This window comes from Aethalodelphis obliquidens, unplaced genomic scaffold (assembly GCF_003676395.1).
Source record: "Aethalodelphis obliquidens isolate GAN/ISIS:26980383/991018 unplaced genomic scaffold, ASM367639v1 scaffold86, whole genome shotgun sequence".
Taxonomy (NCBI): domain Eukaryota; kingdom Metazoa; phylum Chordata; class Mammalia; order Artiodactyla; family Delphinidae; genus Aethalodelphis; species Aethalodelphis obliquidens.
In genome coordinates this window covers 2158861-2174881 of record NW_020838030.1, presented here as the reverse complement: position 1 = coordinate 2174881, position 16021 = coordinate 2158861, and the positions used below count along the sequence as shown (strand labels likewise).

The window sequence follows — 16021 nt, the reverse complement described above, 5'->3', positions numbered from 1 at the left end:
CCCCAAGGAGAGCTCCGTAATCACCAGGAGAAGGCTAAGTTCTGCATTTTGAGAAGTTGAGGCTTCCTAAGGGAGTGGCCAAGTCTCCCCTGACTCAGCTCAGGATGGAGAGTGCAGAAAAGGCACAGGGGTCCACCTCCCAGGGCACTCTAAAGAAGTGACCCCTTGCTGATGCGCTTCCTTGAGTGGAACCACACACAGATCCCTCCTGCACCCCCGTGTCACGTCCACCCAGGATCAACACACACATCGATCCCCCCCAACCTGGCCCCCTCGCTCCTGCCCTGCCCAGCCCCAGACACCTGGGCCCCATTCCCCCACCCCAGCTGCTGTGGCCCTATACCTGGCCCTCCGCGTTCCCTCCAGATCCCCACAGCCCACTCAAGCGCTACATGCAGTCCTGCTCACGTCCCTCCACTCTCCTGGAGCCGGCACCTCCCCACCCCAGTCGCCGGGACTCCTCCAACACACACACTCTGAGTTCCACATCTGTAAGGCGGCAAAGGCTCTACAGCACTACGAGCACAGATGCTGAGACCGGACAGCCTGGATTCAAATCCTGCCTCTGCTAGTTCTGTGGGACCTTGAGCAAGTTAGTGAATGTCTCTGTGCCTCAGTTTCTTCATCTGTAAAATGGGGACGAGAACAGAGCCTAGCTGAGAGGACTGCTGTTAAAACCTAGAGTTATGCCATGTGATGCGCTTAGTAGGCATTCCACAAGTGTGACTGCCTTCCTCATAGCCCCCAGGCCTGGTGCATGCTACATGCTCAGTAAATGTGTGTTGGATGAATGAATAAAAAGCTGGCCTCAGGAACACACCCAGTTGCCAACCAGCGGCCTCCCCAGAGTGCCTACTGGTTCCCAAACACCTGTGTCCCCTGCCGCACACATCCCACTGTGCACCCAGGCCTGCCCTGTGGAACCAGTGTGTCCCTGCCACACGCACCTGCCTGCCCGTATGCCTGTGTGACCCAGCTCAGCGACACACAAGTCTGGGGCATACACCTTGCTTCCCCTCACCCCCCATGTGCAGGGCCCTGATGCACACCTGCGTGCCTCCCTGCACACCTGCCACACTCATGCACACACCTGCCAACTCCCAAAGGCAGCCCTCACGGGCTCATGCAGTCGGCCCAGAACATACCTTTGGTCAGATGCTGCACTCACTTGCTGTGCACACAGCCCACTGCTGCGACCCTCACTTGCACAGCCGGGATGTATATGCACCTTCGTCTCTCTTCAGCGCACACCATCCACAACCCGACCGCCCCGCACACCTACATATGTGCACCTGTAGCCCAGCACTCATTTGAGTGCCCAACGCGCACACCTAGGCCATATTCACAGCAGTGCCCCCCACCTCTGCTGACACCTGTATCCTCGCGACTACACCTGGGTCCCCGCAAATGCACCTGTGGCTCAGAGTATACACTTGAGTCTCCAAACACGCACATCTAGGTAACGACACACTCACACGTGTGACCCGCTCAGCGCACAACCTGCCCAGTTACCCGCACGCTCTCTCTCCAGCCCCCTGGGCTGGTCCCCAGCGCCCCCGCTGCCTGGGCATACCTGGATGTTGCGTTTGCGCTCGCAGGCCGGCCCGGTGCCCTGCACCACGCTGTCGAGCACGGCCACCACGTCGGGTGCGGGCTCCACGAAGCAGGCAGTGCGCGCGGCGCGGATCGCGGCTTGCACGTCGGCGAAGCGGAAGGCACAGAGCGCGGCCGGAGCCGTGCGGGCCGCCGGGGCCCCCTGCGGCCGCTCGAAGACCGCAAAGAGCAGCTCGCGCGCGGGGAAGACGGATACCAGGCGGCTGTAGAGGTCGCCGCGGCCCGCGCCGCCCGCGCACTGCAAGCCCAGCTGGATGTAGGACTCAGTGAGCTTCTTGGCGTCGCCGCCGGCGCCGCGGGGCAGGCAGATGCGCGCCAGCAGGCTCCGCGCCTGGCTCTCCTTGTCGCCCGCGCGTGCCTCGCTGTTGAGCGCCAGGTACGCATAGGTCTGGGCGCCCGGCTGCGGGTCGGGAGGGTGCAGGAAGGCGCGAACGAAGCCCAGCTTGTGCTGCTCCTTGGCGCCCTGCTTGATCTTGAGAATGTTATCGTCAGAGGGGTTGAGGTCGAAGGTGAAGAGCTTGGCCAGGTCGCCGCGCGCATCCAGGGAGCGGATGGCGATCTCGGGCGTGTTCTCGAAGCGGTGGTCCTCCAGGCTGCGGTTGCGTGGGAAGAAGGCGCTGCCGTAGCCCGTGTACGTGGCGCCCACGAGAAGGCGGCTGCCCCCGGTGCCGGCAGCCGGCGGCAGGACCAGTCCCACGGTGGACGCGTTCGGGTGGTTGGCCGCCACGTTCAGCATGCTAGGGAACACCGTGACGGGCTCGGCGGGCGGCGCGGCGGGCGGGAAGTGCACGGCCACCGCCGAGATGTTGCCCCGCCGCCGCAGCTGGCAGAAGCCCTGGTAGATGGAACCGCACACGACCACCAGGCCCTGGCCGGGGTCCAGTTGCAGGATCTTGTTGTAGTTGTCGGTGAGGCGCCGCGGGTGCTCGCACGAGGCCTGCGGCAGCTGCGGGGCGTGACACAGCGGGCTGTCGGCCACCGGGCCCACGGCCGCCTCGGCCTCCAGGCTCAGGTTAGCGCCCGACAGCTGGTAAAGGCGGTTGACGGCCGCCAGGTACACCGTCCCCGCCGCGCCGTCCAGGGCAAAGTTGTTGGTGGGCGTGGGCGAGGGGAACCGGCGCTGGATCTCCAGGGCGCCTATCCGCGCCGCCCCCAGGAGCAGCAGCAGCAGCAGTGGCGGGCACGGCGGGGCCCAGAATGGCGGGCGCGGCGGCAGGGGGCTGGCCGCGGCGGCCCGGGCGCTATGGGGTGCGCCGCCCGCGCCGCGACGAGCCATCCGGGCGTGCGCGGGCTGCGCGGCACGGCGAGTGCATGGGGCGCGGCGCGGCCGGGAGCCGGGAGCCCGGAGGCGCAGGAGGCGGGGGGCGGGCCCGGGCCGCGAGGCGCTTCCTGCCCGCGCCAGCCGCCCCCGGCCCCGGCGCCCCGGCCGGGCTCAGCCGCTCCGCTCAACCCAGGGGCGGGGCGGAGGCGGCTCCTCTGCGGACACGCCCTCACGTCCCGCCCCCCGCCGCGCCCGGCCCGGCCGCGCCCCGCCTCCGGGGCCCCCGCTCGCCCCGGGCCCACCCCCCCCTGCGCCCCCGGCCCCCCCCCCCCCCCCCGCTGCCCGCCGGCCCCGCCCTCCGGGCGCCGGGCCCTTGCTGAGCTGTTGTTGGGTCTGGCCGCGCCCTCCAGGACCCTCCCGTGCGGCACCCGCGGCCCGCGGCTCCTTTCCTGGAGCTGCCTCCGCCTCCGTCGCTGGTTGCTTTAGTTCCTTCTCCCTCTTGGCCGCTTGGCCTGTCTCTCGAGCTTGTTTTATTTTTTCCTTTTCTGTCTCTCCCTCCTTCTCGGTAAGTGTCTCTCACTGTCTCCCTGTCTCTGTGTGTCCCGCCCCCCACCCCCACTCCGTGCGTGCTGTCTCTCCTTTTCTCAGTCTGATTCGCTTTCGCTCTGCCGTCTGTTACCCCGCCCCTCCCCTTTCTCCCCTGTATTCTCTCTCCCCCTTCTCTCCTGTGTTTCTGCCTTTGGCTCTCTCTCCCTCTCTCCTGGTTCCCTCCGCGCCCGCCCCCTCGGACCCTCTGTCTCTCTGGATCCCTCTACCCCCTCTCTCCTCCACCTCTGTCCACCTTCCTCTCCCCCTGCCCTCCCTGTCTCTCTCCACCTGACACTCCACTCCCTGTCGCAGGACACTGTCCAGACCTTAGATCCCAAACCATGGACACCCCCAGGGTCAGCTGGGCAGGGGGCACTGCCCCCTCAGATTCCAAGATCCCCAGCCCGGAAAGGGGTCTGACAAGTGGCAGGGACCAGAGATCAAGGGTCAGACATATAAATCAGGGAAAAGTGAAGAGGAGCTTTCAGGTCTGTGCCAAGCCTCGGGGTACCCAGAGCGGAGCCTTGGTCCTGGGGGGTGATGGCCCCAGGAGGCCCACAGTTACCTCCTGTGGAGACCCAGCTGCCCTTCCACCCACTTTATTCGGGACTCTGGAAGGACCTAAAATCCTCCCAGATTTATTGAAGACCAGCCACAGGTGAGCTGGCACTGGGCCTGCTTCTCCTTTCACCTGGGAGGAGAAGGTGGGCCCTGGGGGCCAGGGCAGGCAGTGGTGCTTACAGGGTCACAGAGCATACGTGAGGGCGCTCAAGCAGGGCTTGCTGCCTATCAGGCACTATGCCAAGCCCTTCATGTGTTTTGACTCACTTCGCCCTCACAGCCACCTTCTGAGGCTGGTACGATTACTGTCCCACCTTACAGATTCATAGCCTGAGGCCCGAGAGGTGAATGGACTGGCCCAAGATGCACAGCTCATAAGAAGGAGAACTACAATGTTTGGAAGCCCCAGTCTGCTGGCTCTGAATCCCACCCCCAACTCTCCCCCAGCCCAGGCCTCTCAGAATGGGGGGCTCCCACATGGTGCCGTGGGCCTGGCTCTGCGGGTGGTGTGGCCTCCCTCACCTGTTCCCGCCTGGTCAGGAAGGAAGAGCAGGGGTTTCTCTGTGCCCCATGGGGGAGGTAGGAAAGGCCAAGCCGACAGCAGTCCCCCACGCCCCCAGCACTGCGCCTTCCTGCCATGTGCTCATCATGCCTACCTTTCTCCACCCCCTCTGTCAGTCTGACCACTGCTCTGACAGCCACGAGTATTCAACACAGGAAATCAAAGGTTGTTTTCGGGGCCCCATCCCCCACCCCTGGGGCTCAAGGCCACTCAGGGGGCAGCTTGACAGGACCGATGTCCCCACCTCCATCTCAGGGTGGGGAGGACTTATCTTGTGCCACCTGTGGAAGCAACCTGGGAGCCCTGCCGGGGTGCACCTCACCCCACCCGTCCCCGATCATCCCTCTGTCTGTCTCCCTCCCCATCTTATCTTTCTCAGCCTTCGCCACCCTCTCTCTGGTTTTGTCTGTCTTCTTTCTCTCTCTCTCCCAGTCTCTCCCCCCACCCTTCCACTGTCTGTCTCTTTGTGTGTGTATCTCTTTCTCTCTCTGTGTCTCTGCCTCTCTGTCTCCCTCCCTATCTCCCACCCCTAGCTCCCCCTCTCGCCCCTCCTAGCTTCCTTCCTGTCTCTAGGCTCATCTTGCCGCATCCTGCAGCTCCCCCCACTGAACCTTGAGGATAATGCTCTGTGTGGTCGAAACTCAGTCTGGCGCAGAGTGGATGCTTCCGGGCACTTTGGACACAAACTACCTGCCAAGCTGAGTGCTGGGTCTCAGGAGCCGCCTGGAGCTGGGGATATGCAGGGCCAGGTTAGCCGCAGAAGACATAGCCGGGGTCCAAGTGTCTTCACATAAGCTGGAGGTGGAAGTACTGTGTGGCGTAGGGCAAGGCACTTGCCCTCTCTGAGCCTCAGTTTCCTTGTCTGTAAAATGAAGACAATCATAATAGCACACCAGCCCCTGGGAGGTTATATGATGTGAAGAACGGAACGTACCAGAAAGCACAGTGCTGGGCACGTGGCAGGCACTGGACAAATGCCCACTTTTCCCCTTACACTGAGCAATGGCCCATCAGGGCCTCATGGTAGCTAGCAGAGCCACTGTCTACCAAGAGCAAACTACTGCACCCAGCACTGCCCTGAACAATCTGATGCCATCCTCACAGCCAGCTGAAAAGGCAGGGGTCATCGAACCTATTTCACAGATGGAGAAACTGAGAGCTATTAGCAAGGGGAGGATTTGAACCCAGATCTGTCTCCAAATCCTGTGCTTTCTCCCCTCTGCCCATTAGTTGGGAGCTCCCTCAGGCCAGGATGGATCATGGTGGCAGCCACCCTATACCCCCGGTTGGGCAGAGAGGTGCTGATAACTTGGGCTGAGTGAATGACAGAAGGATCGAATGAATGAAAGAACCCACATCTCCCCTGGCCTTGCTAAGAGGTGGTGCAGTATCCTCCCAGAAGGGATTTTAGAGCGAACCACGGGGATATGGATGGTACCCAGGACGGCAGGTTAGGTAGCACCCAGCATCAACTCAATTTGAATTAACTAAACCAGATTTGTCAACCCTGGAGTGACTGCCGGCTTTTACACTGTGATTCAGGCCCTTTTCAGTTTTTGTTCAAGACTTCTGATTATATCAAGGAGAAGGACTCCGTTTGGGGCTAATGTGTCTTTAATGCCTCTAACATTTGTCGTTGTCCATTTTTAATAGAGAGACGGTCTCAAGCTCAGCATTCTAGAATTTACTTATAGCTCCTTGTTTTCTTTATAATATTTGCAGTTATTTTCTGGTTTTGGCAAGTGATACTACAGGCTTTCCAAGTATAATAATGATGTAAAGCTTGCTTGATAAATGCATTTATCAAAGTTTTTATTTTATTTTATTTATTTTTGGTTGTGTTGGGTCTTCGTTGCTGCATGCGGGCTTTCTCTAGTTGCGGCGAGCAGGGGCTACTCTTCGTTGTGGTGTGCAGGCTTCTCATTGCAGTGGCTTCTCTCGTTGCGGAGCACGGGCTCTAGGCGTGCAGGCTTAAGTAGTTGTGGCACGCGGGCTCAGTAGTTGTGGCTCAAGGGCTCTAGAGCACAGACTTAGTTGTGGCGCACGGGCTTAGTTGCTCTACGGCATGTGGGATCTTCCCGGACCAGGGATCGAACCTGTGTCCCCTGCATTGGCAGGTGGATTCTAACCACTGCGCCACCAGCGAAGTCCCTATCGAAGTATTTAAAATGTGAGTTAACTTAAAGACAAATATGGTCATAACCCTGGTGGTACAAAATGCCTAAAATTTGGGAAACATTGATCTAATCCGGTGCCTTTGTAGATGAGGACATGGCGGCCCAGACGGTGCAGGTCTTTGCCTGGACACCCAGGGGTAGGTGGCCAGGCTGGCCCAGAGAAGGAGGGCCTGGGCCTTTCACCGCTGCCTGGGCAGGGGCTTCCCCATCCTGCCCCGTCCATCCTCGGCTCTCTGGCTGCCCAGGGCAGAGCGTGAGGAGGAGGAGGAAATGTTTTCCTTCTTCAATTGGAAAAAATAACAGTGGGGCCAGGGCTGCACAGGGAGGAGGGGGTTCTTGCCCTCCTGTCCCTCAGGCCTGGCCTCAGTGAATGCTGCCCCTGCAGGAAGTGCTCCTGACATGCGCACTGCTCTAAGCACTGCCTTGGTGACAGGAACAGAGGCCTCTGGGACGGCTCAGCAACCCCAGCGTGGGCCCCGACGGTGCCAGGAGCTACCCCTGCAGTTCCTTGGGAGCTTTGCCCATCTCATTCCCCCTGGGAACAAGCTTGAGAGGTGGGTTTTATCAGCCCCTTTTTATAGATGGGGACACTGAGGGTCAGGGAGGTGACACCACTTGCCCACAGCTGCACAGCTCACCGGCCTCCGAACTCTGCCCTGGGCCACTGTGTCCCTCTCTACCTCTTGCCTTGGAGTTGAGAGACCTGAGCTCCAGGCGCAGCTCTGCCCCAACCACCTGGGTGAGCTTGGAGGCACCAGCTCCCTTTAAGCCTCTGTTTCCTTACCTGGAAAAGGGGAGTAAAATCCACCTCACAAGCCTGCTGTGAGGATGGAAAAACACACACGTGTCAAAGGCCTGGCACGTCAGGAAGTATGGCGTCCACTGACTTTCCAGCTCTTTATCACAGGGGTCCTCTCCCCAGGGTCCTAAAATTGGTCATCTGTACCCCACTCAGGAGAGCCCCCAGACCCAGATAATTACGTCATCCTCATAGCGGCTGACCCTGAGACGCCTCGTCGGTGCCAGTGACATTAAGGGCTCGGATACAAAAAATTGCCTTAATTAACCCTCCACCAGGTCTCCCTCCCCTCTTCTCACAAACATGGACACCAGACTCAGAGAGGCCTAGAGGCCTGCCTGAGGTCACACAGCAAATAGGTGGCCCGAAGTGACCCCAGCCCCATCTCTAGACAAACTTGCCCCTCCACACTGGGTCTCCTGTCATTGCCACCATGTCCTACAGGAGTGGCCCAAGAGGGGCCGGGTGACCCTCGACTGGCAGCACTGAAAGGGGACACAGGACCCATCACACTCGTGTCTCAATTACAGACCACTGGTGCTGCTGGCGTGGCTCTGCTGGTATTTCCCCACTGCAGACTCTGTGGAAGACCACGGGGGTTACCCCCCTTCCGAGTTCTGGAGTATTCCCTCCCCTGCCCCACTGGATACCCCTGGGTGGCAGGGTGGGGAGGGGGGGTGCCCTTCTAGGTTTGGTATCAGGGCTCGGGAGGGGTGCCCGCCCTTGCCTGTGATGAGCTGAGCCCCTGCTCGTTTCTGTCTTTGTCTCCCCGAGGGGCTGAAGGAAATGGTTCTCATTCCTGTGTGTGACAGACGCCCTCTCCCGACTCTGGGCACATCCTTGCCCTCTGTGGTGGGGACGCAGCAGGCTGGGGTGGGGACCCAGAGCCCCCGTGCACCCATCCCGGGCGCCTGGCCTGCCGAGCCCCCGCGTGGCCCCTTTGTGCTCTGTGAGTCGGATAATGGGCGGCATTCTCAGACGTCCAGTCATGGGTCTGGGCCCGTGAAAGGACCCCGGCAGCTCCACACTGAGGCCTCTGTCCAGCAGCGGGGGTGGGGGAGGGGGCAGGGCCGCCCCCGGGGGACCCCACCCACATTCCCAGGCTGCTGCCATCTCCAGGGGACAGCTGCCCGGGGCAGGCTGGGCGGCAGGGGCAGGTGATTCCTGAGCGGAAGGTAGGGACTCCACGAATGGAGCCACAGGGAAGCAGGGGAGGCCCAGAGCAGAAGAGGACAGGGAGTCATGGGGGCTGAGCACCTACTGTGTGCTAGACATTTCTCAGCCAATCCTTGCAAAAGCCGTCAAACGTCCATGCTGGTGATCCCATTTGACGGATGAGTAAACTCAGGCTCAGAGAGGCAAAGCAGTGGTCCTGGATTTGAACCCAGGTCTGTCTAACCTCGCTCATTCCAGCGGATACTGAGTGAGCACGTACTGTATACCTTGGGACACAGCAGCGATGATGCCCTGAGGATACACAGAGGAGCATTCCAGCAACCAGGCCCATGGGAGCAAGCAAGGCAGGCTTCCCAGGGGAAGGGGCACCTGAGCCCAGTTTAAGGAGCCCTCACAGGATTACTGATTATCCAACATAAACTTCATCTTTCACACTGCAGGGACTGTGAGGTCCATTTACAGAGGAGGAGACTGAGGCTCAGAAAAGGGAAATGACTTGCTCAGGGCCACCCAGCTGCTCAAGGTGGAGCAGGAATTCTTAGGTCTGGCTGTTCCCTCTTCTCCAGGAGTAGGGTCCAGTCAAGGCTATGGAATTGTCATCCTGTGGTCCTGGGACCTGGGTTCAGATCCCAACCCTCTGCTTCCCATCTGCATGACCCAGGTGAGTCCCTTCACCTCTCTGGGTCTCAGTTTCCGCACCTGTGAAATGGGTCTCAGAGTTCTTATCCCTCCAGGCTGTGAGGATCAAATGAAATAATCCCTAGAGAGTGTGGAGCCTCCAGCCATCCGGCCCGTGGTAAATAATCAATGACATTTATGATTAAAGTCATTGATGGGGAGGAGACGCTGCTGCTCCCACCATCCTTCCAGCTCTGGCTTCTGGAAAGTTCTGCCCCTGCCCTGCCCTAGCTGGACAGAGCTCAGAGCTGGCTTGGGTGTCACGTGCCCACAGAGGCAGCTCTTCTCCCTGTCCCTTCCTCTTCCCCCTGCCGCCAGAGCCTCACCTCAGAGGCTTTTGTCCTCTCCAGACTACACTCTCCTCTGCACCCAGGGCTGCTAGAGGATTTCCTCCTGAAACTCCAAGATTTTTATTATCAACCTTCAATAGCCTGATCTCTGTTTTGTAGCGTTCAGCCTGGCCTTGAGTGGTCTAGTCGCTGACCTTGAGTGGTCCAGCCTCTGGCCTTTGGTGGTCTAGCCCTTAACCTTGGGCAGGCCAGCCTGTGAGTATTACTCAGCCTGGCCAAAGTCCCCTCTGTTGAGGAACTTGGAGCTGGTTCTTCAGGGACTTTTGGATGACACCATCCCTCATCTTATTCAAGAGCGGCCCCCACTAACCACAGCCGGGAGTCTCAGGATGAGCCACCATCTTCTGCCTGTATTTCCCCACACACCTCCCCCAGCCCAGGTCAGAACCTGAGTCCCCAAAGCCTTGCAGTCCTCAGGGTCCTGGTGTGCATATTAAGTTTCACCATGACCCTGAACTTCCCTCCCTGCCCTGTCACCCTGGCTAAGTCCCAGGGTGTCTCCAAGACTCGGCTCTGGCCTCTCTTCTTCCAGGCAGCCTTCCCAGATCCCCCAGGCTGGATTAGTCCTCCTACTCTGGGCTCCCATGGCCCCCCTATGCTGCCGCCATCACAGCACCCACACCAGGTGACAATGTGTCTGTTGCTCTGGCTCCCCCACCAGGGGGCATCTCAGGAGCTGGATCTTGTTGGGGGCATACCTCCCCTGACTAGGCAGGAGGTTGGACTCAAAGCAGGCTCACAAGGGTGAATGAATGAATGAATGAATGAATGGGGGAGGAGATGAACAAATGTTCTCTCATCACTTTCTTGGCTGGTACCCACTCCATACAGCTCCAGGGCCCTCCTTCCCCCCGGGATCCTGCTCATGTCCCCCCTGCTCTCACCCACCTGCCAGGGAAGGTCGACACCTCCTGGCCAGGCCTGGCCTGGGGAGGGTTTGCGAGTCTAAAAATACAGGTTTTCCTATGAGGACGTGACTGGGCTGGGTTGAAATTTATTGGGCAATTGCACCAGCTTCACCTCCATTCCCCCAGCTTAGGGCCACAGGCAGGGGAGGCGCACTTTGGGATCCCCGTGGGAGGCCATGGGGCCAGAGTGACCAGGTTTACATCCTGCCTCACCACTTCCCAGTGGGACCTGGGACAGAGGCCTTCTCTCTCCCAGCCTCTGTTTCCCCTTCTGCAACATGGGGGGAGGCTGCGCCTCTCTGCCTCAGAGGAGCCTCATCACCCCTTTCACAGCCCCTGGCACATGGCAGAAGACCAGACCTAAGGCAGAAAATAAAAGCAGCTGAAGTTTATGGAGTCTGCCCACGAGGTTCACATGGATCGTGTTTATTCCTCACAACCACCCGGGAGGGAGGCCCTGTCATTACACCCACTTTGCAGGTGGGAAGTAAGGCACAGTGGAGTTAAGTGACTTGCCCACAGTCATGGACTGATGCGTCGTACCACCTGGACCCAGCCCAGGTCTCCACCGCATTGCACTCAAGGCAAAACCCAGGAGGCACCTGGACACCCCGTCCCTTCCTCCCACCTGTCCAGACGTTACCCCCAATCACCTCCCATCAGTCTGAGACTACTTCATTGGTCTGAAACCGCCCCCCCCCCGCTTCCTGGACGCCTCCTCCTGCCTCTCCTGGAAACACTTCTCCATGAAGCAGCCTGAGGGAGATTTTCAAATTGCAAATCTGTAGAATCTGTTTTTCTACAACTTGAAACCCTTTGAAAAGGGGTAAAGCCCCACCCCTTTTTCCTCATCCATAACCTCTGTGGACTCCACCGCGGGTCAGAGGCCTCCACACCCTCCCTGTAGAGGGCTCAAGGCACCTAGTTGCAGAGTTATTTGGTTAATGTCTGCAGACACCCGAGGGCAGGTCCTCATCTGTTTGTTCACTGCTGCTGCCCCATGGCCAGGCCCCCAGGGGTGCTCCTACATTCCTAAGCAAGCAATGAATGGGTCCTTGGGCTGCTTTGGCATCCAGTAGAACACAGACTTAGTGGTGGGTGCATAGGCCTGGGTAGGGGCGCGCTGTGGACACTCTGAGCAGCTGCCCAGGGAGGGAGCCCCCCAGCGCTGGCCTAGCATCCACGGGAAGCTATTTTTAGCCCCGGGAAACAGGAAGTGAGTCAGGGCCTGAGAAGGCCAGCCGGACGCTCGGCACCTCGGGTGCGATTGATGAGCGCCTGGACGGAAGGGCCGGCTGCACCTAGGGAAGCAGGAAGGAGGCCTGGAGGAAGAGGATAGGAGGGGAGACCCTCTCCCCAGCAAAACAGGCGGCCCTGTGGGGCCCCAGCGGAAGCCGGTGAGCTCAGCGCAGATGGCCACCAGCCCATTGTCCTGCCACACCTGGGGTCGGTAGGTGGGGCAGCAGCAGCCCCATGCCCAAACCCCCAATCCAACTGACATCCATCCGGGGCCCACGCAGGGCGGGCCTCTACTTGTCTCATCTACTCCCCACGTGAGCACAAGGTCTCGCTGGTACCATTTTACAGAAGGCCAAAGAGAGGCAGGTGCTTGCCAAGGCCACATCAGCAGCGAGGACAGCACGGGACTTGAACTCAGCTCTGTGTTACCATGGAGATCTCTCAGAGGGTACAGCAGACTCAGGGGACACCAGCACTGACCCGGAGGCCGCCACCAAGAATGTCTGGGGCAGGCGTCTGAGGCCCTGGCTGGACTCTAGTCCTGGTTCAGTCTCTACTTGAAAAGAGGGCCAATCAAATGCCCCCTCCCTGGCCCCAATTTCCCCGTCCTCACTCAAGAGGCCTGGCTGGCCAGACCAAAGTCAGGGGTCTGAGGCTGGGACGGTCCCCCTGAGCTGAGGCTCCTTGGGCAAGGGACCAGGGGACCCGCTCCCTCCCTGCATCACAGCCCGCGGCCCCAGGATGGTTTCGGCTGGGTTTGAGGGTGGCACCACCCTGGAAACCTCCATCCGAGACAAGCAGTGGTGATGGCCAGCTGCAGTCAGCCCTGTCGGAGGTCGGGGGACTCAGGAGAACTTTCACTTCCTCAACTGGACCCATGTCACCCCATCCCTGCCCCTCCATTCTCATTTCCCCCTCCGTGCCATGGGCAGAGTTGGGCAACCCCTGCCCCTTCTGAACCAAGGGCTTCTACAGTCAGAGCTCTAATGCCAGGACATGGGCTTGGACGAGTCATGCAGCTACCAATGGGCACCCTGAGACCCCGCCACCGAGGGTGTGCACCCCGGGTTACAGGGTCGGGGAGAGGCAGAATCAGGCAAGATGAACCCTGATGCTTTGCTGGGTGGGAGCAGGGAATTCGAAGTTTTTCTTTCAAGTCTGAATGTTCTAAGTTTCATCAGAGAATGTATATTATTTGTGGTAAAGGCAACACAGGACAAGCGCCATGGGTTGGGGGATGTGGGTTCTGGTGGATTTTTGCTAGGAATCAGAGGCCAAAAGCACAGCTGCACCTACAAAGGGAAGGCGGATGCGGCGGGGAGCCTGTGGGTGGGGGGCACTCACACTGCTTCAGCCCAGCCCAGGCCCTGTCGTCGCCCCACAGCCCAGAGAGAGACTCAGCTCCACCGCAGGGGAGAGACTGAGGCTCAGGACAGCTGGCCACCTGTTTGGGGTCACCCACCCAATAAGGGCTAACAGGGTTGCCCACCCCAAACCCTCCCCTCAGACACAACTTCTAGGGCTGGACTCACCTGGGTGGCCCGCAGGCCTCCTCTGAAAGGCGGCATTGGTGGAACCCCAGCTCTGCAGCTCCCCGGCAAGTCAACGCCCAGCTCTGTGCCTCAGTTTCTTGGGCTGCCCTGGAGCATTAACTCTGAGTGGAACCAGGCAAACGCTGGGCGTGCACGCGTGCGTCTGCTATTTGACGGACAGACGGAGGCGGGGGCGGCCTCAGTGCCACGAGCATGCGTAAGGGTGGGCGGGACCGTACCATCCTGCGTGGGTGCCCATTACCTGCGAGTTACGGCCACAGGCCAGCCCTGCCTCCTTTTATCATCCAGCCCAAAGCTGCAGGTGTTTTTCCCGGTCCCTCTCTCTTTAGCCAACCTCAAGGCCTCCGGACCTCAAGGCCTCCGGACCTCAAGGCCTCCGGACCTCAAGGCCTGGGCATTGGTAGCAGGAGCCCTGACCCTCTGGACGCCCTCGTTCCCATCCAGCGCTGTCCCCGAGTGAAAGAGGAGGCGCCGAGAGTTTAAGTGAGGAGCCTCAGAAAAGGCTCTTAAATGCTAGTCACAGCGTGATTTACTTTTGAGTCCCCACCTGACCGTAATTCACTTCCATTTGCAGGACCCGTGGCCCCCTCGCGGAGGATGCCGGGAGAAAGCAGGAGGGGGCGGGGGTCGCACTATTTTTAGCCCCAGTAGCTGAATGGGCCGCAGTGAGTTACGGGTCAGGGGCTCTGCTTTTGCCTCCATGCCCTGGACCCTCCCACACAGAGTTCCCACTGCCTCGGCACCAACCCCAGCTCCCACCCTTGCTAAGCTGGTTAAAGCACCTGCAGGGCGCCTCCTGGGGCTTGAGCTGGGGCAGTTCAAGTTAATTTCGCCAGGTGGTGCTGTTATCCCTTTTACAGAGAGGGAAACTGAGGCGCAGAGAGAACTCACTGCCCAAAGTGACACAGCGAGGGTCGTCGGAGTCCAGTCCTTGTGCACTGTCCCATCCATACCCCCTCTATGCCTGTACCCCCCACACAGAACCCCCCTGGCTTCGCATCTGAGTCTGACTCTCCCTCTGCTTTTTCCCCGGTTGCCTTCTCCTTCCCAGATCAAGACCCTGAGCGGACAGTGAGGACCACGGTGCAGGGGGGACTGGGTCCCCCTTTCTGTGCTCTACTCAGCTGGTGTCCCCTGAGGGCCGTCTTTAGGCCCTGTGCTGAGCTGAGTCTCATGCAGAGGAGAGGGCTGTAAATCAATAGGACCAGCCCACAGTGGAAGCTGGAGTGTAATGAGAGCAGGAAGGTGCTGACACCGGTTTAGCCCTGGTGGGGGAGGTCAGGGAGGGCTTCCTGGAGGAGATGATGCCTGATCTCAAGGAGGCACAGGGCTACCCACAGGGGCAGGGGCTGAGAGCGGACAGCCCGTGCAAAGTCCCAGAGGCAAGAAGGAACACATCACTCCTTTCCCTACTGCTGGCCCTGCCTGGACCTTCCTTCCCTTTCACCTCCCCACCCAGATCCCCCCTTCCTGACTCCCCCGCCCACGCCCATCCTCTCCTGGTGGCTCCTCCAAAGACCGGAAGATTAGGTGGGAATCCAACCCCACAGCTCTCAGATGAGGAGAAACTTCTCCAAAGAAAAAAAAAAAAAAAAAACCACCACCCTCACACACGTTAATTCCATTGTTTCCGCTCCCAGATCCTGCCTGAAAAACAAAAATAAAATCAAAATTAGACCCCAGCTGGGAGGCTTTCTCTGGCAAAGTGTTCACCTAGGGGGTTGAGTGGTGGACCAGCCCAGATCCCCCGGTGAAGTGGAGACAGGAGACCCCAGTGCCCCTTGGTGGGGGCACTGGGGCCTCCACCAGTCCCTCAGGGGGTGAGCGCTGTGGATGCCAATGCTCTTCCCTAACCAGTTCACTTAGTCCCCAAGCAGCCTCCCCTTCACACCCATAAAACTGAGGGGCTGGTTTGTCACACAGCAGAGCTGGGATTTGAATCTGGATATCTCTGACCCCAGAACCCACTAGCTTGCCCACAGTTCACAGGGTGCTAGGAGCAGTTAAAGAAGAGGAAGTGTTGGCAAGTCGCTTCCTGCACATCCAGCTGCCTGTGCTCATACGTCCAGGGATGGGGAGCTCACTCCTCACAATTAACCATTTTCACATATTTGCATTGTCAAGAATGTCTGTCCACTCCTGCCCCACCCCTGGCCTGGTTCCTAGTCTCTGACAGTGACACTGGGAGGCTCTGCAGTGACAGGAACTGGACTGGAGGTGTAACCCTGTGGGACACTTTTCAGAAAATGGGAACAAGGGGCTTCCCTGGAGGCGCAGTGTTTAGGAATCTGCCTGCCAGTGCAAGGGACACAGGTTCGAGTCCTGGTCCAGGAAGATCCCACATGTTGCGGAGCAACTGGGCATGTATGCCACAATTACTGAGCCTGTGCTCTAGAGCCTGCAAGCCACAACTACTGAAGCCCGCTGGCCTAGAGCCCAAGTTCCCCAACAAGAGAAGCCACTGCAGTGAGAAGCCCGCGCACCGCAACAAAGAGCAGCCCCTGTTCAACGCAGCTAGAGAAAGCCCGCGCACAGCAGTGAAGACCCAACGCAGC

General features: G+C 59.5%; 1 protein-coding gene across 2 annotated transcripts in view; it reads right to left on the bottom strand.

Annotated features, from left to right (window-relative positions):
- PLXND1 (plexin D1) overlaps nt 1-2992 on the bottom strand; it is a 51853-nt gene extending 48861 nt beyond the window's left edge. For both annotated transcript variants that reach the window (XM_027093931.1, XM_027093932.1), the window contains exon 1: nt 1574-2992. In XM_027093931.1, the coding sequence (XP_026949732.1) occupies nt 1574-2890 (1317 nt within the window). In that variant the 5' untranslated portion in view covers nt 2891-2992. The remainder of the gene's footprint in view (nt 1-1573) is intronic.
- Between the last annotated feature and the right edge of the window lie 13029 nt (nt 2993-16021).